Here is a 23570-nt window from a genome sequence, read left to right on the forward strand (position 1 = left end):
GTGTGTGAATTTTCCGTGAAATGTTTGGACACGGGTAAATCCATGCGTTTTTTCCTTATGGTATGTCGGTGTTGGTTGATTCTTGTTTTGAATTCACATGTTGTCTCACCGACATACCATAATGAACAAGGACATTGCAGCAAATAAATAACGTAGTCTGAATCGCATGTCAAGAAATGCCGAATCTTGAACTCCTCATTAGTCTTGGGATGAGAAAATTTCTCTCCCTTCAGCATCAAACAACAATTAACGCATGATAGACACGGGTAACATCCCCTCCTTCCAATACCGGTCAATGTAGTTTGGCCTTGCTTTTTAAAGGTACCTATATCAGATTTAATTACGGTGGAGCCAACGGTACGGTTCCGTTTATACGAAAAAATCGGGGGTTTGGAGAATTCCCTTACCTGAGGGATACATTTATGTAACATTCCCCAATGTTTCCGTATAATAACCGCAACCATGTTGCTCTCTTCACAGTAAGTGGTTACAAAAGGAATGCGGCTGACTTCATCAGAACGTGGTTTAATTTGGAGTAGATTTTCTCTATGTAGTGCATCCACTTTATTTTTTTGTCTCTGTAGCAAATTTTTTGAGTAGCCTCTCTCCGAAAATTTCTTAAGTGTCTCATTCATAGATTTTTTTAAGGAGTGTTCTTCACTTTCAATTCTTTTTACCCGTATTAATTGGCTATATGGGATGGACTCTTTTGATTTTTTTCGGATGTTGGCTACTAAAAAGCAACAAATTGTTCTTGTCTGTAGCCTTCGTATACAACTGAGTGATCAGCCTACCATTTTTTATCAGGACATTAACGTCCAGAAATTGCATATTAGTTTCCGAGCATACCAGGGTGAACTTGATTTGTATCGTCGATCGTGTTTAAATATTCATGAAATTCCAATAATGCATCTTTAGTGCCAGTCCAAATGAGGAAGACATCATCTATGTATCGCCACCACGCCGCTACATAGCTGAAGTCGTGGGATACATAGATGAGGTCCTCCTCAAGGACACTCATAACAATATTTGCATACGCGGGCGCCATGTTCGCGCCCATGGCGGTCCCGCGTAATTGCAAATAAAAAGAATCCCCAAATAAAAAATAATTTTTGGTCAACACTAATTTCAATAGCTGGAGTACAAAGGAAAAAACCCTTGATTTTACCCGTGTCCAAACATTTCACGGAAAATTCACACACGGAAAGGGAGCTTCGGTTTCGTATTATTGATACGATACCGGCTCATAGGAGGGGAGGTGATCGGGTTCAAATGTTGAAGAAAAGAGAAAAGGAGTGGATAATGAGATTAAGGACTCTGAAGCCATTTGGTCTCAATGTAGACTTCAAATATAGTCAAATTATGTGAAAAAATGCGGAATACGATGTTGGTCTATTCTTTCCTTATCTATGATTTGGGTTATATTATTCTACTTTAAATAACGGAGTAATAACGTTTATTCTTTTTCTTTTTCTCTTATCTCAGGTGGTCCACCCTGTGCTGCGATCTAGTGGAAATATAAAGAAATGGGGTTATTCTTCGGCTATGGGGACGTCGGTATTTAATATATAAAGAATTTTGTAATATAAAAAATTTTTTTCCTCTTTAAAAACAGTTGTGAAAAAATAAAAAATTAAAGCATTAAAATTTTTTTTTCTTAAAAGAACTTTTTCTCTTTTTTTAACGTGGTAGTGGTGGACTCATTGGGTATAAAGACCTATGCATTGCAATAAAGAACAAATGGTAAACATCAGGAGCTACCACGACATGGCTGTATGTTTGCATAGTTGTTTAGGAATGTGTATATGTGGCCAGTTTATGTGGACTATGGGTTTCGTAGCGACTAGATAGGAGAGATGCGGGAGGTGTTTTCTCCCTAAGTTCTCCATGTCCGGCGCTAGAACGAAATGCTACACTTGTCAGTGTGAGCACCTGAGTCCGTGTGACCTCATATTGGACTTATGTCCTGGTCCTTTTGGAGTTTGGCACATTCTATTCCTTTATATGAAGTGTGTCTTTTGCATGTTGGTCTGTGTGGTGGTGCTCGACATTAAGGCTTGGTGCTATTTTGAGCCGAATATGGCCATAACAGGTTTGGCCCATAGATATGAGTCCATTTCTACACGTTATAGTAAGATATTTGTATAATGTGAGAGTTCTAATAGTTGTGAAGCCGGTGTTCCCTATGGGCGAAGTTCTCCCTGTTTAAAGATGGCGGCCGGACCTTCGGCGCTGCTTTGCGCAACTGCGAGCTGTGGCATTATGGGCTGTGTTTGGCTATGACGTCACGGACATGCGCAGTGTGCGCGGGTAGACGCCGAGAGTCGTGGCGTGCAGTTCTTAGGTAATATACATATATTAATTGTACGATCGGAGCGTATGGAATGGACACACCTGAGTTAATCTGATTTTATTGATTAGTAATTGGTAGTGTTGAGCGATACCGTCCGATACTTGAAAGTATCGGTATCGGATAGTATCGGCCGATACCCGAAAAATATCGGATATCGCCGATACCGATATCCGATACCAATACAAGTCAATGGGACATCAAGTATCGGAAGGTATCCTCATGGATCCCAGGGTCTGAAGGAGAGGAAACTCTCCTTCAGGCCCTGGGATCCATATTAAAGTGTAAAATAAAGAATTAAAATAAAAAATATTGTTATATTCACCTCTCCGGCGGCCCCTGGACATCAGCGGGAGGATCCGGCGTCCGGCACGGCTTCTTTCTTCAAAATGCGCGCCTTCAGGACCTGTGGAATGACGTCCCGGCTTCTGATTGGTCGCGTGCCGCCCATGTGACCGCCACGCGACCAATCAGAAGCCGCGACGTCATTCCTCAGGTCCTAGAAGGCGCTCATTCTAGGACTTTAGCTGAGGAATGACGTCGCGGCTTCTGATTGGTCGCGTGGCGGTCACATGGGCGGCACGCGACCAATCAGAAGCCGGGACGTCATTCCACAGGTCCTGAAGGCGCGCATTTTGAAGAAAGAAGCCGTGCCGGACGCCGGATCCTCCCGCTGATGTCCAGGGGCCGCCGGAGAGGTGAATATAACAATATTTTTTATTTTAATTCTTTATTTTACACTTCCGATACCGATACCCGATATCACAAAAATATCGGATCTCGGTATCGGAATTCCGATACCGCAAGTATCGGCCGATACCCGATACTTGCGGTATCGGAATGCTCAACACTAGTAATTGGTTAAGATATTTTTACTATATCACTAGTCACATCACTGTTGGATGTACACTGAATATGGATTTTATGATAGTACTTTTTTGTATATTGAGTCACTTTTTCTATGGACTGTTATTTAATGTAATTCGTTTATATTTATGACATTGCATGTAATAGATTTTATAATGAGATTGTTATGGGTTTTGTATAAATGACTGCTTCACCCTGGTGTTCATTGCTTGAAAAAGGATCTTGCATCCGAAACGTTGCCACGCCATCCAGGCAATAAAGTCCACATTTCTCTTTATTTTTTGTGCTGCTTCACTTTTTTCTATATATATATGTGTGTGTGTGTGTGTGTGTGTGTGTGTGTGTGTGTGTGTGTGTGTGTATATATATGTATATGTATATATAATCTATATCTACGCCCGGGTGGCGAGCATTTATATTGGTGTATGGTCTCCATCAGGTGCTGCTGCCATCCTGCGCCCGTTCTGTCATGCGCTGCTGCCATTTTGCGCCCGTTCTGTCATGCGCTGCTGCCATCCTGCGCCCGTTCTGTCATGGGCTGCTGCCATCCTGCGCCCGTTCTGTCATGGGCTGCTGCCATCCTGCGCCCGTTCTGTCATGTGTTGCTCCCATCCTGCGCCCGTTCTGTCATGTGCTGCTCCCATCCTGCACCCCCGTTCTGTCATGCGCTGCTGCCATCCTGCGCCCGTTCTGTCATGTGCTGCTCCCATCCTGCTGCCATCCTGCGCCCGTTCTGTCATGTGCTGCTGCCATCCTGCGCCCGTTCTGTCATGTGCTGCTGCCATCCTGCGCCCGTTCTGTCATGTGCTGCTCCCATCCTGCGCCCGTTCTGTCATGTGCTGCTCCCATCCTGCGCCCCCGTTCTGTCATGCGCTGCTGCCATCCTGCGCCCGTTCTGTCATGTGCTGCTCCCATCCTGCTGCCATCCTGCGCCCGTTCTGTCATGCGCTGCTGCCATCCTGCGCCCGTTCTGTCATGTGCTGCTGCCATCCTGCGCCCGTTCTGTCATGCGCTGCTGCCATCCTGCGCCCGTTCTGTCATGCGCTGCTGCCATCCTGCACCCGTTCTGTCATGCGCTGCTGCCATCCTGCGCCCGTTCTGTCATGCGCTGCTGCCATCCTGCGCCCGTTCTGTCATGCGCTGCTCCCATCTTGCGCCCCCGTTCTGTCATGCGCTGCTGCCATCCTGCGCCCGTTCTGTCATGTGCTGCTCCCATCCTGCTGCCATCCTGCGCCCGTTCTGTCATGCGCTGCTGCCATCCTGCGCCCGTTCTGTCATGTGCTGCTGCCATCCTGCGCCCGTTCTGTCATGTGCTGCTGCCATCCTGCGCCCGTTCTGTCATGTGCTGCTGCCATCCTGCGCCCGTTCTGTCATGCGCTGCTGCCATCCTGCGCCCGTTCTGTCATGCGCTGCTGCCATCCTGCGCCCGTTCTGTCAGGTGCTGCTCCCATCCTGCTGCCATCCTGCGCCCGTTCTGTCATGCGCTGCTGCCATCCTGCGCCACTATTGTATTATATGCCCCCCATAAGACGCTCCAGTGTGTATGCCCCCGTATGCTGCTGCCATATATAAAAAAAAAAATACCATACTCACCTATCGTCCGGCTCCACTGCAGGTGTGTCTTCAAGAAAATGGCGGCGGAAAGCGCGGACTGCGCAGGCGCCGATTCCGGAAGCAGGAATCGGCGCCTGCGCAGTCCGCGCTCTCCGGCGCCATTTTCTTGAAGACACACCTGCAGTGGAGCCGGAGTGTGTGTTCAAGAAAATGGCACCGGAAAGCGCGGACTGCGCAGGCGCCGATTCCGGCAGCAGGAATCGGCGCCTGCGCAGTCCGCGCTTTCCGGCGCCATTTTCTTGAACACACACTCCGGCTCCTCTGCCTGTGACTGGACTCTGTCACAGCAGAGGAGACTGAGCCGCACGCAGCGCTGGAACGGAGGACAGGTGAATATACTTACCCTCCCTCCTGGCGCATCCACGGTCCCTGACTCTCCGGTGGAGATCGCGGTGTGCGTTCAGTGCTTACGCATACCGCGATCTCCTGGGAGCGTCACTCTGTGGGGGCCAGACTGCGCCGGCGCTTGCGCCTGCGCAGTCTATAAAGGCTTCGGACAGAGTGACGCTCCCAGCGTTATATTATTGATGTGTGTGTGTGTGTATATATATGTATATATGTATATATATATATATATATATATATATATATATATATATATATATATATATATATATATATATATATATATATATATATATATATATATATATATATCTCTATCTATATATATATCTATATATATATATATCTATATCCATTTTCTCCTACCTGGTATATTATATGTATACATCTCTAATATCTACACACACACACACACTTCCAAATTGTTATGCAAATTGGATTTAAGTGTCAAAAGATTTATTTGTTTTGTTTTTCAAATAAACCCATGGATGGTATTTTGTCTTAGGGCTCAATAGATCACTGAAATCAATCTTAATGTGATAATTAGTTTTCCAGGTGATTCAAATTAAAGGAAAACTACTTAAAAATGATGTTCCATATTATTAAGCAGGCCACAGGTGTCAAGCAATATGGGAAATAAGAAGGATCTCTCTGCTGAAAAGCATTAAATAGTGCAATGCCTTGGACAAAGTATGAAAACATTAGATATTTCACGAAAACATAAGATTGATCATCATACTGTTAAGAGATTTGTGACTGACAGAGTTCATGCAGATAAAGGCATAATGAGGAAGGTTTCTGCCAGACAAATTCATTGGATTAAGAGAGCAGCTGCCAAAATACCATTACAAAGCAGCAAACAGTTATTTGAAGCTGCTGGTGCCTCTGGAGTCCCTCGAACATCAAGGTGTATGATCCTTCAAAGGCTTGCTGCGGTGCATAAACCTACTATTCTGCCACCCCTAAACAGTGTTCACAAGCAGAAACGGTTGCAGTGGGCCAAGACATACATGAAGACTAATTTTCAAACAGTCTTGTTTACTGATGAGTGTCGAGCAACTCTGAATGGTCCAGATGGATGGAGTAGTGGATGGTTGGTGAATGGCCACCATGTCGCAACAAGGCTGCGACGTCAGCAAGGAGGTGGAGGAGCCATGTTTTGGGCCAGAATCATGGGGAAACAGCTGGTAGGGCCCTTTAAGGTTCCTGAAGGTGTGAAAATGATCTCTGCAAAGTATATAGAGTTTCTGACTGACAACTTTCTTCCATGGTATAAAAAGCAAAAACGTGCCTTCAGGAGCAAAATCATCTTCATGCATGACAATGCCCCATCTCATGCTGCAAAGAATACCTCTGAGTCATTGGCTGCTATGGGCTTTTATGCCCATAGCAGCCAATAAACTCATGGTGTGGCCACCATCTTCCCCTGACCTCAACCCTATAGAGAACCTTTGGAGTATCATCAAGCAAAAGATCTATGAGGGTGGGAGGCCATTCACATCAAAACAGCAGCTCTGGGAGGCGATTCTGACGTCATGCAAAGACGTACAAGCAGAAAAGCAATCTTGCCTTGCGCAGGCGTGTACTACGGAGGACAGAGAATGAACTTCAATCCAATATTGCGGCCAGCATGCAGCCAGCGGGTAAGGAAAGGGTGAATCAAACACCTGAAAACTCTGCCCATATGACCGAAAACCGATCCTGCCAAATTCAGGTGACAGGTTCCCTTTAAAACATATCAAATGTTTAGAAATTCTAATGTGCCTAATAATTTGGAACAGTGCATTTTGAGTTTTTATTCATTTTGGATATTATACTGTTATCATTGGGAGGTTTCTTCAATAAAATTTTATGTATACTCTAACGGGTGATGACTTTTATTGGACTGACTGTCATTTGCACCGACCATTTAGGAAAATCTGAGAAAAATGTCATTTGCATAATAATTTGGAACACAGTGCATATACATCTCCACTATTTTGTATATACTTTGTTTACCGTATTATATTATTTTGTACACTTTATGTTGGGTAACCACCTATTTGTTTATTTGTATATTCACGTTTTTGTATGTAGTTACTGAAGAAGGCCATACTTTGAGGCCGAAACGTTTAATTTTGATGACTACAATAAAAGACAAAAGAAATTTCACATTAAGTTGAGTGCCTAAGTTTATCTCTCACTATATGGTTTTGGACCCTACTAAGGCACCACTCCTGGTAGTGCATACGGTTTCCTTTATACACTATATGTGCAGTGTCTGTGCCGCTACAGTTATCAGCTCACCTAAGATGCTTTCTCTTAATGGTTTTTAATTTATTGCTAATTACAGGCGCCACCACGTGCCCTCCCACCAATGCCAAGGTAAATGGAATATGTTCATTCATACATTTTACAGTTATCGCTTTTGATTTTAATTGACTATTCTTTGCTTTTTATGTGTTTGCTTGGAAATCCTTCTGGTGTTAAGCACATATCAGGGTATGTAATCTTGATTTTTTTATTTGTCCTTTATTGCACTATATTATTATACATGATTGAATGATTTTAATACTATTATTAATATTATTTTTCCTTCTAATTGATCTTCAGAAGATGAAATTCCTATCGGCCGCCCAAAAAAGAAAAGGTCCAAGCAACTTAATAGTGCATTAGGTAAGGGCAGTATTTAATGTGAAATCTGATTTTATAGAATATTACATCTTTAATATAGAAACATTTGCTCCCATTCTCTGTTCACATGCTGAATACTTTTGGGCCCTGATTTATCAAGAATAGAGTTTTACACTCCAATTAATTAATTAATGGATGGGTCACTGGAGTAAGATGATCCAGCCCCTGGCATGCCTATTAATGAATTTGGCGCATATTTAGCTGGTGCGCCATCCTTATGGAATGTAGCCCATTCAGGGACTAGTGTGCGGTTCTTTGGTAATATGCACTACTCTTGTGGTATATTTTCCGATTAAAGGGAACCTGTCACCCCGAAATTCGCGGGTGAGGTAAGCCCACCGGCATCAGGGGCTTATCTACAGCATTCTGTAATGCTGTAGATAAGCCCCCGATGTTACCTGAAATAGGAGAAAAAGACGTTAGATTATACTCACCCAGGGGCGGTCCCGCTGCTGGTCAGGTCAAACGGGCGTCTCCGGTCCGCTGCGGCGCCTCCCATCTTCATTACAAGACGTCCTCTTCTGATCTTAAGCCACGGCTCCTGCGCAGGCGTACTTTGCTCTGCCCTGTAAAACTCTGACCAGCATTAACAGCACGCAAACATAGGAGCACGTCATTCTTTGTCCCCATCAGTACTCCCGTGATGCGATAACGGGGCACCTATAGGTTGCTATGACAGCTGGGGGTCTATTGAAGACCTCCGTGCCTGGCATCCTGGAGCTCCTTTGAGACTCATCCTATGGCTAGGCTTCAAAGGAGATTGTGATTGTTAGTATATGCAGTAATACTGTGGCATTGCTGTGTATAGTACAAACGATCTGATGATCACATGTTCAGGGTCCCTAAGGGGACTAATAAATACAGTAAAAAAATAAAATATGAAGAAAATAAAAATTTTGAAATACACATGTTGTATTGCATTGCCGCATCCATAAATCTGATCAATCAAAATATAAAAATAACTAACCCAATCGGTAAACATAAAAAAAATTAAAAATGCCCCAATTACATTTTTTTCGTCACTGCCATACCACAAACAATGCTGTAAGAAACGATCAAAATGCTATATATGTTCCTAAATTAGTATCAATAAAAACTTTGTCTCGCTCTGCAAAAAAAAGTTCTCATACAGCTATATCAATCGAAAAATGAAAACGTTACAGGTATCGGAAAATAGTGACACATTGACTTTTCCCGGACATTTTCCAGAACACCATGTAGTAAAATAAAAGGTGTCATTCAAAAGCACAACTCAACCCACAAAAAACAAGCCCTCATAAGTCTATATGGGTAAATAAATAAAAAAAAATTTTGGCTTTTGGAAGAAGGGGTGGATAAAATTGAAAAGTGAAATTGCCCATGTTGTGAAGGGGTTTAAAAGAGAAAAAAATGTTTTTTTTTTTGTTTATATGTAGGGATTCTGCTGTCTTCATGTGTAAACATGCCTTTGATACTTATCTAGCATAGACCCTGGTAGTAGTATTGTACTTAGTACCAGCTTGTATCGTGTACGTCACTGGATATATATCATTTTATTTATTTTTGGTTCTTTATGTCTCCATAGTACAGACACTGACATATTATTCTTGAACCTTCAGTTTACCAGTTATATTTTACATATTCAGCACTGTGCAAAAGTGTTAGGCAGGTGTGGAAAAATTCTGCAAAGTAACAGTGCTTTCAAATATGGACTTATTAGTGGTTTAAATCAATTAACAAAATACAAATTGAATTCAAATTAATATTTAGTGTGACTGCGCTTTGTTTTCAAAACCGTATCAGTTCTAGGTAAACTTGTACACAGGATTTGAAGGAACTCAGCAGTGAGGTTGTTACAAACATCTTGGAGAACTAACCAGAGATCTGTAGATGTACGCTTCCGCAAATCCTTCTGTCTCTTCATGTAATCCCAGGCAGACTTTGATGATTAGATCAGGGCACTGTGGGAGAGCCATATAATCACTTCCAGGACTCCTCGTTCCCATGACATTGGCTGTATATCTGGGGTCGTTGTCCTGCTGCAGAATACATTTGGGACCAATCGGAAACCTCCATTAGGGTGTTGATTGAAATCCTAAGCATCCCCTGTATTGCTCATCAATGTGGACACCATTAGTGATGAGCGAGTGTACTTGTTGCCCGGGTGACCTCCGAGTATTTATGAATGCTCGGGTGACCTCCGAGTATTTATGAATGCTCGGGTGACCTCCGAGTATTTTTGACTGCTCGGAGATTTAGTTTTCATCGTGGCAGCTGAATGATTTACAGCTATTAGCCAGCTTGATTACATGTGGGGATTCCCTAGCAACCAGGCAACCCCCACATGGACTCAGGCTGGGTAGTAGCTGTAAATCATTCAGCTGCCGTGATGAAAACTAAATCTCCAAGCAGTCAAAAATACTCGGGAAAACCCGAGCAACGAGTACACTCGCTCATCACTAGTTCACCATTAATTCTGACCAAATTCCTAACTCCATTTGCTGAAATACAGTTCCAAACTTACAAGGACCCTCCACCATGCTTGTTTCCTGCAGATGCTCGTTATTGTACTTATTGGGCCAGAGCACCAGTTGCCATTTTTTCAACCCAGTTTCTTTGATTTACGCATAAATGGGTCACTTTGCCTTGTTTCCATATGACAACTATGTATTTTGGCCGCAGTTCTTTTATTAAGATCACTTCTGGCCAAACTTCTTCGAACATATTGGTGTTGCTGGGTTACACTGGTTGCTGCCATTTGTGAATTGATGCCACTGAGGAACATTTTCCAATTTTGAAGAGAAGTAAGAATGATGTGTCCTTCGTTTACAACACTAAGTTACCTTGGTCAATCACTGTGTCTGCAGTCTTTTTAACATTGCCCAGTTTTTGGTGCTTCTTGAGAAGCGCTTCAACAGCTATTCTTGAAACTGTCTACTGTGAAATCTTTGCCCAGCAGAGACCTTGCTGATGTACTATAACTACCTTGTGTCTTGTTGCTGTACTCAGTCTTGCAATGAACTGTGACATGAAACTGTCTTCCACAACCTCACTTTTGTAGCAGAGTTTTGCTATTCCTCACCCAGTTTTAAACCTACACAGCTGTTTCTGTTTCATTTAATAACTGTTTCATCCTATAGATGAAGATGATGATCATTATCACATGTTTAGTATAATTGTTCAGTCATATACCTGACTATAATCTTACAAAATCCTTGACCGTGCAAGAAGAATTAATGCGGTCGCACCAAATATTAATTTCACATACATTTGTTTTGTTTGTTTTTTTCACTCGTCATTTGGTAAATGTATAAAAGTTTATTTGTTATACTTCTATTTTTGAAAGCATTCTTACGTTGCAGCATTTTTAACTTCCCTGCCTAAAACTTTTGTACAGTTCTATATCAAGTACTGGAGCTTACATTAAAACCTGTAGGAAGGAAGTGTTACTAACAGCTCAGGGATGGGTGTCAGCTTTGTGTTATTTGTGACTGACAGTGGTAACTGGGTTTTCTCCATCTTTGCTATGCATTTATATATTTATGTGCTGTTTTTTTTCTTTTGCAGAGGATGTTGCGCAGGAGACATTTTCGAAAAACTCAGAAAGTAAAGAACCTCTAACACCTGAGAGAAGAAAAAGGAAAAAAAAGAAGTTTGCAGGTAAGCTGGATTATAAAGTTATGATACAGGCCTGTTCAGATATTAGAGTTGTGATTTGATCCTTAACATCATTATCCAATTTACATGTAAATACTCAAATTTTCTGTACATTGCAACTGCAGTTTCTTTATTTTTTGCTCTGCTTTACTTGCCTTCTTCTGATCCTGAGTTACACATCTTATTTCTCAGGAGTTTGCGCTCTTGCCTTGCAGTCCAGTGTTCAAATCCTACCAAAGTTATCAGCGGCCTGGAGGGTTTATATTAGTACTATTATTATTATCATTCCATTAATTCCAGGCTACTCTGTGTTCTCCTTTAACCTGTCTGGGGTCTTTCTTGGTACTCTGAAAAAATATAGGTTGTAATTCATGATGAGCGAATATACTCGTTACTCGAGATTTCCCGAGCATGCTCGCAGGGCTGTGGAGTCGGTAAGCCACAGTTGCGACTCCGGCTCCGACTCCTTCATAAATGGCCAATTCGTAACAATAAATTTACTGTTGTCAAATATTAACATCGTGCTTATTCAGTTTCTCACCATCATAAGTAATCAGACCACTTAGAGCAAAAACTATATTTATTAGAATACAATTAGAATATAGCAAATAACTTTTATAAACTTGTCTAAACTCTTGTAAGCAAATATGCATTAAACACTGTTATGCAGTTAATAAGCAGAAATCTATAAATTTGTCCTCAGAAAAAGTATTGCCTCTGTCAGATCCTCCTTCATGGATGCCCTCAAATCTGATCTAATTATTTTGAGAGCAGAGAACAACCTCTCTATACTAACTTGGGTTGGTGGCAAAGCAGTAACCACTCGAGCAACATCTCTGACAATGTCAGAGGAATCGCTTGTTGCACTGTTATGTTTGATGAACGGTCAAATTTCTCAATTTCTTCTAGTGCACATGAAAAATTCTGCTGAAATGTACTGGCTGTGTTCTTTGATGGGGATGACTCTTCTATGCGGGAACGCTTTGCACGGTCCTTGTGATCCAAATATTTTTCAAAATTAAATTCTGTTATTCCTCATGTACTCACAGTTAACTGATGCAAAGTTTGTTGAAAGGCTAATACTTCTTACAGTCTTCCTCTTCTGAGTAGCAGCTGTGAGATGCTTAGAAGATGCACACCAAACATCTAGTCTAGAGGAGGAGCTTTACTACTAAGAATTTGCAACACATTTTCACTTTCAGTTTCATACATTGTAAGTAGGGGGGTTGGGGCAGCATGAGGATAGGGTACCGTCACACTAAAATGACGCTGCAGTGTCGCTGTTTGGTCACTGGAGAGCTGTCACACAGACAGCTCTCCAGAGACCAACGATCCCGAAGTCCCCGGGTAACCAGGGTAAACATCGGGTTACTAAGCGCAGGGTCGCGCTTAGTAACCCGATGTTTACCCTGGTTACCAGCGTAAACGTAAAAAAAACCAAACACTACATACTTACATTCCTGTCGCGTCCCCCGGCGCTGTGCTTCTCTGCACTGACAATGAGCGCCGGACAGCCGGAAAGCACAGCACACCAGTGAAGACATCGCTGAATCGGCGTCACACACGCCGATTCAGCGATGTCAGCGGGAGATCCAGCGACGAAATAAAGTTTCAAACGATCTGCTACGACGTACGATTCTCAGCGGGGTCCCTGATCGCAGTAGCGTGTCAGACACAGCGAGATCGTAACGATATCACTGGAACGTCACGGATCGTGCCGTCCTAGCGACCAAAGTGCCACTGTGTGACGGTACCCTTAACCAAGTATAAGATTAGAGAAGGGCAGTGGAGAACAGTGACACACAAGAAGTAAGAAATGTCTCTATCTCCAGCAGAACTGCTTATCACTGTTGTTCATAGTTTGATAGAACATACCGTATATACTCGAGTATAAGCCGAGATTTTCATCCCAAATTTTTGGGCTGAAAGTGCCCCTCTCGGCTTATACTCGAGTCACGGTAGCGGTGGGGTCGGCGGATGAGGGGGAGAGGGCGCTGAGGTATACTTACCTAGTCCTGGCGATCCTGACGCTCCCCCTGCCGTCCCACGGTCTTCTGTGCTGCAGCTTCTTCCCCTCTTCAGCGGTCACATGGGACCGCTCATTAGAGAAATAAATAGGCGGCTCCACCTCCCATAGGGGTGGAGCCGCCTATTCATTTCTCTAATCAGCGGTGCCGGTGACCGCTGACAGGAAGAGCTGCAGCACAGAAGACCGTGTGACAGGCGGGGAGCGCCAGGATCGCTGGGACTAGGTAAGTATGTCATACTTACCTGTCCCCGTTCCAGCCGCTGGGCGCCGCTCCATCTTCCCAGCGTCTATCTCCGCTCTGACTGTGCAGGTTAGAGGGCGCGATGACGCATATAGTGTGCGCGGCGCCCTCTGCCTGATCAGTCAGAGCGGAGAGAGACGCCGGGACCGGACGCCGGAACGAGACGCCGGGAGCTGCAATCAAGAGAGGGGAGTATGGCTTTTTTTTTTTTTTATTGCAGCAGCGGCACAGATTTATGTGGAGCATCTATATGGGGCAGTATGAACGGTGCAGAGCACTATATGGGGCAATATGAACGGTGCAGAGCACTGTATGGGGCCGTATGAACGGTGCAGAGCACTATATGGGGCAATATGAACGGTGCAGAGCACTGTATGGGGCCGTATGAACGGTGCAGAGCACTATATGGGGCAGTATGAACGGTGCAGAGCACTATATGGGGCAGTATGAACGGTGCAGAGCATATATGGGGCACAGATATGGGGCAATATGAACGGTGCAGAGCATATAGGGCACAGATATGGGGCAATATGAACGGTGCAGAGCATATAGGGCACAGATATGGGGCAATATGAACGGTGCAGAACATATAGGGCACAGATATGGGGCAATATGAACGGTGCAGAGCATATAGGGCACAGATATGGGGCAATATGAACGGTGCAGAGCATATAGGGCACAGATATGGGGCAATATGAATGGTGCAGAGCACTATATGGGGCAATATGAACGGTGCAGAGCACTATATGGGGTACAGATATGGGGCAATATGAACGGTGCAGAGCATATAGGGCACAGATATGGGGCAATATGAACGGTGCAGAGCACTATATGGGGCACAGATATGGGGCAATATGAACGGTGCAGAGCACTATATGGGGCACAGATATGGGGAAATATGAACGGTGCAGAGCACTATATGGCACAGCTATGGGGAAATAATGATCTATTTTTATTTTTGAAATTCACCGGTAAATGCTGCATTTCCACTCTAGGCTTATACTCGAGTCAATAAGTTTTCCCAGTTTTTTGTGGCAAAATTAGGGGGGTCGGCTTATACTCAGGTCGGCTTATACTCGAGTATATACGGTATATATTTGAGTAACATAAAATTCATATGAAAGTTCAATTATGAAATATTAATAAATTTTTTTTTAAAGTCGGAGTCGGTACATTTCTACCGACTCCGACTACAACCAAAACTACCTCCGACTCCACGACTCCGACTCCACAGCTCTGCATGCTCGGGTGTCCTCCGAGTATTTGTAACTGCTTGGAGATTTAGTTTTTCTTGCCGCAGCTGAATAATTTACATCTTTTAGCCAGCATAAGTACATGTGGGGATTTCCTAGCAATCAGGCAACCCCCACGTGTACTTATGCTGGCTAGCAGCCGTAAATCATTCAGTTGCAGCAAGGAAAACTAAAACTCAGAGCACTAAGAAATACTCAGAGGACCCCCGAGCATGCTCGAGAAATCTCGAGTAACGAGTATATTCGCTCATCACTAGTTGTAATATAATACTTGCATATTAGAATGGTAATGTCTTTGAAGAATGACTCCTTTTTTATACAAACTGTATCCTACAGTGACTTCCAAAAGTATTCACTCCCTTACCATTTTTCATGTTTTACTACCTGGAATTTTACTGTTTTTTTATCAGTTCATGTAAACTGTGAACATTTGGTTTTTTATTGTGAAGCTAACAACAAAGAGGACAAAATTACTGAAGACTTCAGTGTGTATAACTATTCACCCTGTAAAGTCAGTACTTTGTAGAGCCTCCTTTTGCGCCAATTACAGTGCAAGTCACTTTGGATAAGTCTCTATGAGCTTTCCACATCTTGCCACTAGGATTATTGCCTATTCCTGAATGCAAAACTGCTCCAGCTCCTTCAATTTAATTGGTTTCCTCCGGTGAACAGCAATTTTCAAGTCTGACCACAGATTCTCTCAATTGGATTAAGGTCTGGGCTTTCACTTGTCCACTCCAAAACATTTAAGGTACCGTTACACTTAACGATTTACCAACGATCACGACCAGCGATACGACCTGGCCGTGATCGTTGGTAAGTCGTTGTGTGGTCGCTGGAGAGCTGTCACACAGACAGCTCTCCAGCGACCAACGATGCCGAAGTCCCCGCGTAACCAGGGTAAACATAGGGTTACTAAGCGCAGGGCCGCGCTTCGTAATCCTATGTTTACCCTGGTTACCATTGTAAAAGTAAAAAAAAACACTACATACTTACATTCCTGTCACATCCCCCAGCGTCAGCTTCCCTGCACTGTGTAAGCGCTGGCCGGAAAGCAGAGCGGTGACGTCACCGCTGTGCTCTTCTTTACGGCCGGCCGGCGCTGACACTGGGGGACGCAGGGAAGCTGACGCTGAGGGACGTGACAGGAATGTAAGTATGTAGTGGTTTTTTTTTTTTACTTTTACAATGGTAACCAGGGTAAACATCGGGTTACTAAGCGCGGCCCTGCGCTTAGTAACCCGATGTTTACCCTGGTTACCAGTGAAGACCTCGCTGAATCGGCGTCACACACGCCGATTCAGCGATGTCAGCGGGTGATCCAGCGACGACATAAAGTCCTGGACTTTCCCCAGCGACCAACGATCTCCCAGCAGGGGCCTGATCGTTGGTCGCTGTCACGCATAACGATTTAATTAACGATATCGTTGCTACGTCACAAAAAGCAACGATATAGTTAACGATATCGTTGTGTGACGGTACCTTTACACATTTCCCCTTAAACCACTTGAGTGTTGCTTTAGCAGTAAGCTTTGAGTCATTGTCTTGTTGGAAGGTGAATCTCTGTCCCAGGCTCAAATCACTGACAGACCGAAACAGGTTTTGCTGAAGAATAACCCTGTATCTCCTACCATTCTTCTTTCGCTGTCCCTGTTGCCAACATGGCATTTAATTTGGTGGCTAAAAAGTTCAATTTACATTTGGGGAGTCTCTCGCGTGGCTTTTGGCAAACTCAAAGTGAGCCTTACAATTTTTGTGTGTAAGTAAAGGCTTTTTTCTGCCCACTCTTCCATAAAGGCCTTCTCTATGGAGTGTACGGCTTATTGTGGTCTTATAGATAGATTCTCCAGTCTCTGCTTGGGAACTCTGCAGCTCTTTCACCTTTGGTCTCTGTGCTGCCTCTCTGATTAATTTTTTCCTTGCCCGGGCTGAGAGTTTTGGTGGGCAGCCCTCTCTTGACAGGTTTGTTGTGCTACCATATTCTTTCCATTTTGACGATAATGGATTTGATGGTGCTTCGGGGGATCATCAGAGATTGGGATATTTTTTTTTATAACCCAACCCTGACTTGTACTTCTCAACAGCTTAGACCCTGACTTGTTTGGAGATGTCCTTGGTCTTCATGGTGTTTGGTTAGTGGTGCCTATTGATTATTGGTTTTGGAGCCTCTGTGGCCTTTCAGAAAAAGTGTGGATATACTGACAGGAGGGCCGTATTTAGCGTTTCTGCTGCCCTAGGCACTTTTAGTGCTGCCTCCCCCTTTGGTGAGTATGACACTATCGGCAGTGACTTTGGCAAGAATCGCTGATGTGAAAGTAGCCTTTTGCAGAAGATCGGGCAGTTTTTCTGCATCTGCCGCGTAACGGATCACTTACAGCAACATTGCGTTTGGCCTTATTCATTCCTTATGGGATTTGCGGCACTTGCCGTGATCTGGCAACTGTGGTACCATACCTCCCAACTTTTGAAAGGAAAGAGGTATAAAGTTTGCGGCGCTCGTAGTGCGCCGCGGCAAATTTTAGGCCACGCCTCTGACCACACCCATTTTACAACTAGTCACACCCATATCCACGTCCCAACCACACCCATTTAGCACTGCTGATCACACTGTTTCATAAACAATAATTATAAACAAAAAAAAAATTAGCCACACAGTGCTCCATACTGTATAATGGCTACACATGATGCTCAATACTGTATAATGACCCCACATGATGCTCAATACTGTATAATGACCCCACATGATGCTCCATACTGTATAATGGCCACACATGATGCTCAATACTGTATAATGGCCACACATGATGCTCAATACTGTATAATGACCCCACATGATGCTCAATACTGTATAATGGCCACACATGATGCTCCATACTGTATAATGGCCGCACACAGTTCTCCATACTGTATAATGACCCCACATGATGCTCAATACTGTATAATGGCCACACATAATGCCCCATACTGTATAATGGCCACACATGATGCTCCATACTGTATGGCTACACATGATGCTCCATACTGTATAATGACCCCACATGATGCTCAATACTGTATAATGACCCCACATGATGCTCCATACTGTATAATGGCCACACATGATGCTCCATACTGTATAATGACCACGCATGATGCTCCATACTGTATAATGGCCACACATGATGCTCAATACTGTGTAATGGCCACATATGATGCTCCATGCTGTATTATGGCCACATATGATGCTCCATGCTGTATAATGGCCACACATGATGCTCCATACTGTATAAAGCCCCCCATCCCCATCTTGTATGCATGGCTCATCTCCCCCCATCCTGTATGCATGGCTCATCTCCCCCCATCCTGTATGCATGGCTCATCTCCCCCCATCCTGTATGCATGGCTCGTCTCCCCCCATCCTGTATGCATGGCTCATCTCCCCCCATCCTGTATGCATGGCTCATCTCCCCCCATCCTGTATGCATGGCTCATATCCCCCTTTCCTGTATGCATGGCTCATCTCCCTCCCATCCCGTATGCATGGCTCATATCCCCCCCTCCTGTATGCATGGCTCATATCCCTCCCATCCCGTATGCATGGCTCATCTCCCTCCCATCCCATATGCATGGCTCATATTCCCTCCCTCCTGTATGCATGGCTCATCTCCCTCCCATTCCATATGCATGGCTCATATTCCCCCCCCCCCTCCTGTATGAATGGCTCATCTCCCTCCCATATGTATGGCTCATATCCCCCCCCCCCTCCTGTATGCATGGCTCATATCCCCCCCTCCTGTATGCATGGCTCATATTCTGCCCCCCTCCTGTATGCATGGCTCATATTCCGCCCCCCTCCTGTATGCATGGCTCATAGTCCCCCCCTCCTGTATGCATGGCTCATCTCCCTCCCATCCCATATGCATGGCTCATATTCCCCCCTCCTGTATGCATGGCCCATCTCCCTCCCATCCCATATGCATGGCTCATATCCTCCCCCATATGCATGGCTCATCTCCCTCCCATTCCATATGCATGGCTCATATCCCCCCCCCCTCCTGTATGCATGGCTCATCTCCCTCCCATCCCATATGCATGGCTCATATACCCTCCCCCCCCTCCTGTATGCATGGCTCATAGTCCCCCCCCCTCCTGTATGCATGGCTCATCTCTCAACCCCCCCGACCCTGCTCCCATCTTGCATGGCTAGGCTCCCCATCCTCCTTCATCCCCCTGTCCCTCATACTCACCTTTCCCACACCGCGCGGCAGCGCCAAACATCCCTCTAGCTCTATCCTGACTCTCGGCGCAGCAACATATTCATGACCTTAATGAGTATGTCATGATTAAGGGAGCTTAGTCTCCAGAAACACGTTGAGATCCTTACCCATATGGTTCGTACTGAAGTCTGTATCCTCTATGCTTAAAGTTTGTGAATAAAGAATACTCTTTTTTTTCTCCTTCGCCTCATTGGGGGACACAGGACCATGGGTTATGCTGCTGTCACTAGGAGACTGACACTAAGCTGAGACAAAAAAAGGTTAGCTCCTCCCCTGCAGTATACACCCTCATACTGGCTTCCAGACACCCAGTTCAAGCTTAGTGTCCGTAGGAGGCACACTGATTTTTAGTCTCACGGATTTTTTCCTTTTAATCTATTCCGGACGAAGGGGGCGACGGATTCTTTCAAGGTCCGATCTCCCCCGAACCAACAACAGGCGAGCACGGGAGTTTCACCTCACCGTATCCTCTCCTGCGACGTGGGAGCCACTGCCTGAGCTGACCTTTTTTGGGCGACGTTTTTTTTTTTTTTTCCTAGAAGGGCGCCGATCTCCCCACGTTGTCGAGGAGCACTGGTGTTTTACCTCCAGTATCCTCCTCTGCAGCCAGGCTTTTTTATTGCCGGACATCTGCCCTGTCCACCAGGTTTTACCCTCGGCTGTACAGAGGCCCTATCCCAGTGGCGTCCGTGCAGACCACACTGCATCACCAATGCTCTGCGTGACTCAGGTGGTGGACGGTTCCTCTCCACCCCCCTGTCTGGGGCTGGTGGATAGAGGCTTCCCAACCCCTGCACCGTCCCTGCCATCCTAAGGCTCCTCTCACCTCCTCGGGGTAAGTGTCTCGTGGGGGATGGGGGGGGGTCGCCGGCGGTCCGGAGGGCTCCTCCTAAGCATGGCACATCGGTGGGCTGTAGCGCTGTTTCGGTGGGCTGAAGCGTCGGCACTTTGCGGTCGCGCGCCGGGCCGAGGCCGCAAATTTAGCCCCCGGCTTTGGCCTAGCCGCTGGTCGCTGCCGATAGGCTCCGCCCACCCCTGCGCGTCATCGGCGGCGCCGCCCCCGGTCCTGGCGCTTCTCGCAGCCGCCGAGATCAGGAGAGATCTTGGTCCCTCACTGCATGCCGCAGCTCCAGCTCTGCCGCATCTCTGTGTGTCACAGCGCCCACGTGCAGCCAGTTTCCCCATCTCAGGCATCACAGTTCGTCTTCCCAGGACAGCGGGACACAGGACCGGGGTAAGGAGACATCGTCAGCCTCTCCTCTGCAGCGTCGCCCTCTGCTTCCCAGGCACGGTCATAGTTTATAGACCCTGTGGTTTTTTTGCATTAGAATCATGTCGCAGTCGAGGTCTAAAAAATCCTCTAAGGTGCATACGACCTTTTTTTCTGCGTGTACCACCTGCCAGGCCCCACTTCCTAGGCCTCAAAGTTCTCCCCTCTGCTCTGCCTGCGATGCTCCATGTGCCCAGGAGCCCTCCACCGCCACCGACCCTGGCGTACCTAGTCCCCCCCCGTGGGTCGCTTCACTCTCGCAGTCCGTGGATTTTTTAGCCAACGCCATCAAATCCATTCAAAATCCTCCCGGGGAACGGGGTAATCCGTTACAGGCGTTAAGAGATCCCTCCATAGCAGGGGAATCGTCGGTCAGCAGGAGCCGCTATCTCCATAAAGAGGCTCGGTCATCCCGAAAACGGATCCGCACTACCTCTCCTGAGCGCTCACCTCGCCACTCAGACTCTAGCAGCTCCACCTCTCGCTCACCCACTTTGGGGGCTCACAGCGTTCACGACTCTGAACATGAGTCCGAGGTATCATTGGACCCGGAGGCTCCGGAGTTCAGAGCCACGGTTGACTCCCTCATTGTAGCAGTCAATCACGCACTTAAGGTGGATGATGACGCTAATTCCGCTCCGGAACACGCGGTCTCTTTTACCAGATCAAAACGTTCCCACAATTCTTTTGCCTCTCATCCAGCCTTTCTGGATATAGTCAGGCGTCACAGGGAGCGTCCAGATAAGCGTTTCACGGGTAAGAAGGACCTGGTATCGAAGTATCCCTTCTCAGCAGATCTCGTGAAAGACTAGACGGATCCCCCTTTAGTAGACCCGCCGGTCTCGCGCCTGGCTTCTAAAACGCTTCTTTCAGTTCCGGAGGGCGCTTCAATTAAGAGTCCCACTGAACGCCAGCTAGACTCTCTAGCTCGTTCAGTGTATGAAGCCTCTGGCTCTTCCCTGTCCCCCTCCTTCGCCGCGGCTTGGGTGACCAAGGCAATGGTTTCCTGGGCGGATGCTCTAGCGAAATCCATTAATGAACAGGACCTCCCGTCTGAGATGGCAGACCTAGCCAAGCAGTTAGCCATGGCTAGCGATTACGTGATGTTCGCATCCCTCGACACGGCGAATTGCGCAGCATCGGCGGCTTCCAACGCCATCGCTATTAGAAGGGCTCTTTGGCTCAGAGAGTGGCGCGCAGATTCCTCCTCTAAAAAATCTCTGATCTCCCTCCCTTTTCAAAGCGGGCGTCTTTTCGGTGAAAAGCTTGACCAGCTTATTTCCGACGCCACAGGGGGAAAGAGCAAGTTCCTTCCCCAACAGAGGCCTAAGGCGGCTTTCCAGCGCCAGCCTTACTTTCGCTTTCGGCCTTTTCGTACCAGCCCAGCCTGGTCCAATCCCTCCGGTCTTCCCAGATCAGACCGTTCCACTCGCACAGACAGAGACGCTCGTCCCTCCTTCAGGCCGAATCCTTCCTGGCGCGGGAAACCGAGGCAGCCCAGAACCCGAGGTTCCAGACCTCCCAGATTTCCGTCTCAATGACTCGGGAACGGCGCCAGTCGATAACATCAGAGTAGGTGGACGCCTACTCCTTTTTCAGCAAGCCTGGCTCTCCGTCGTTCACGACGAATGGGTCAGGGATCTGGTATCGTCTGGCTACAAAATAGAGTTCTCCTCTCCTCCTCCAACTCGGTTTTTCCCCTCTCGTCTCCCCAGCTCGGCAGCTCAGTCTCGCGCCCTTCTTTGCGCCATTCACTCCCTCCGCCAGAGCGGGGTCATTGTCCCGGTCCCGGAAAACGAGAGGTTCAAAGGTTTCTACTCAAACCTCTTCGTCGTGCCAAAGAAGGACGGAAAAGTGCGTCCCATTTTGGATCTGAAGCTCCTGAACAAGTGCGTAAGAGTCCGGCACTTCAGGATGGAATCGCTCAGATCGGTCAACTCTTCGATGGAAAGAGGGGAAGTTCTGGCCTCGATAGACATCAAGGATGCCTATCTTCACATCCCAATTTTCCCGCCTCATCAGAGGTTCCTCCGCTTTGCCGTTCTGGAGGATCACTTCCAGTTCACGGCCTTACCCTTCGGTCTCGCCACGGCGCCCAGGGTATTTACCAAGGTCATGGCGGCTGTCATGGCCATCATTCATTCTCGAGGAGTCGTCGTGTTACCTTACTTAGATGATCTCCTCATAAAGGGCCCGTCTTTTCAAGCCTGCGAGTCAAGCGTCCACATTACCCTGGATTCTCTTTCGCGCCTGGGTTGGTTGATCAACTTGGACAAGTCCTCTCCCGTTCCTGCCCGTCGGATCTCCTTTCTGGGAATGATCCTGGACACTTCGAGGGGGCTGGTCTTGCTTCCTCGGTCCAAGGCCCAAGCGCTCCGCCAGGGAGCCCGTACGCTCTGCCATCCTCGTCCGCAAACCATTCGGTTCGCCATGAAGATCCTGGGAAAGATGGTTGCAGCAATCGAAGCGGTTCCTTTTGCTCAACTCCATCTCCGTCCCTTGCAACAGGCTTTGCTGGACAACTGGGACAGGAGTCTCTCATCTCTCGACCGCCCTTGTCCCCTGTCTCCGCGGGTCAGACAATCTCTCGTATGGTGGACCCTGGGCCCATCTCTTCTCCAGGGGAAGTCCTTCCTCCCGATCCGCTGGTTAGTGGTAACCACCGACGCCAGTCTTCTTGGCTGGGGGGCGGTATTCCTCCACCACTCTGCCCAGGGCCGCTGCACAGTTCGGGAATCCAAACTCCCCATCAACATCCTGGAGATTCATGCTATCAGACTTGCACTGAGTCGCTTTCACGCCCTGCTTGCGGGTCACCCAGTACGAGTCCAATCGGACAACGTCACGGCGGTGGCTTACATCAACCACCAGGGGGGTACCCGCAGCAGGGCGGCGATGCAGGAAGTCTCCCTCATCCTTCGTTGGGCCGAAACCAACCATTCCATCATCTCTGCGGTGCACATTCCGGGAGTCGAGAACTGGGCGGCGGACTTCCTGAGCCACCAGGGCCTTGCCTCGGGGGAGTGGGAACTCCAC

The 23570-nt window shown here is 46.6% G+C and overlaps 1 protein-coding gene across 3 annotated transcripts in view; it reads left to right on the forward strand.

The window, feature by feature from the left end:
* The window catches only part of TMEM237 (transmembrane protein 237), a 110326-nt gene that overhangs the window by 31888 nt on the left and 54868 nt on the right, over window positions 1-23570 (forward strand). For all 3 annotated transcript variants that reach the window (XM_069733584.1, XM_069733583.1, XM_069733582.1), the window contains 4 exons: window positions 7509-7540; window positions 7647-7657; window positions 7769-7831; window positions 11396-11488. In XM_069733584.1, the coding sequence (XP_069589685.1) occupies window positions 7509-7540; window positions 7647-7657; window positions 7769-7831; window positions 11396-11488 (199 nt within the window). The remainder of the gene's footprint in view (window positions 1-7508; window positions 7541-7646; window positions 7658-7768; window positions 7832-11395; window positions 11489-23570) is intronic.

Source organism: Ranitomeya imitator, chromosome 7 (assembly GCF_032444005.1).
Source record: "Ranitomeya imitator isolate aRanImi1 chromosome 7, aRanImi1.pri, whole genome shotgun sequence".
Taxonomy (NCBI): domain Eukaryota; kingdom Metazoa; phylum Chordata; class Amphibia; order Anura; family Dendrobatidae; genus Ranitomeya; species Ranitomeya imitator.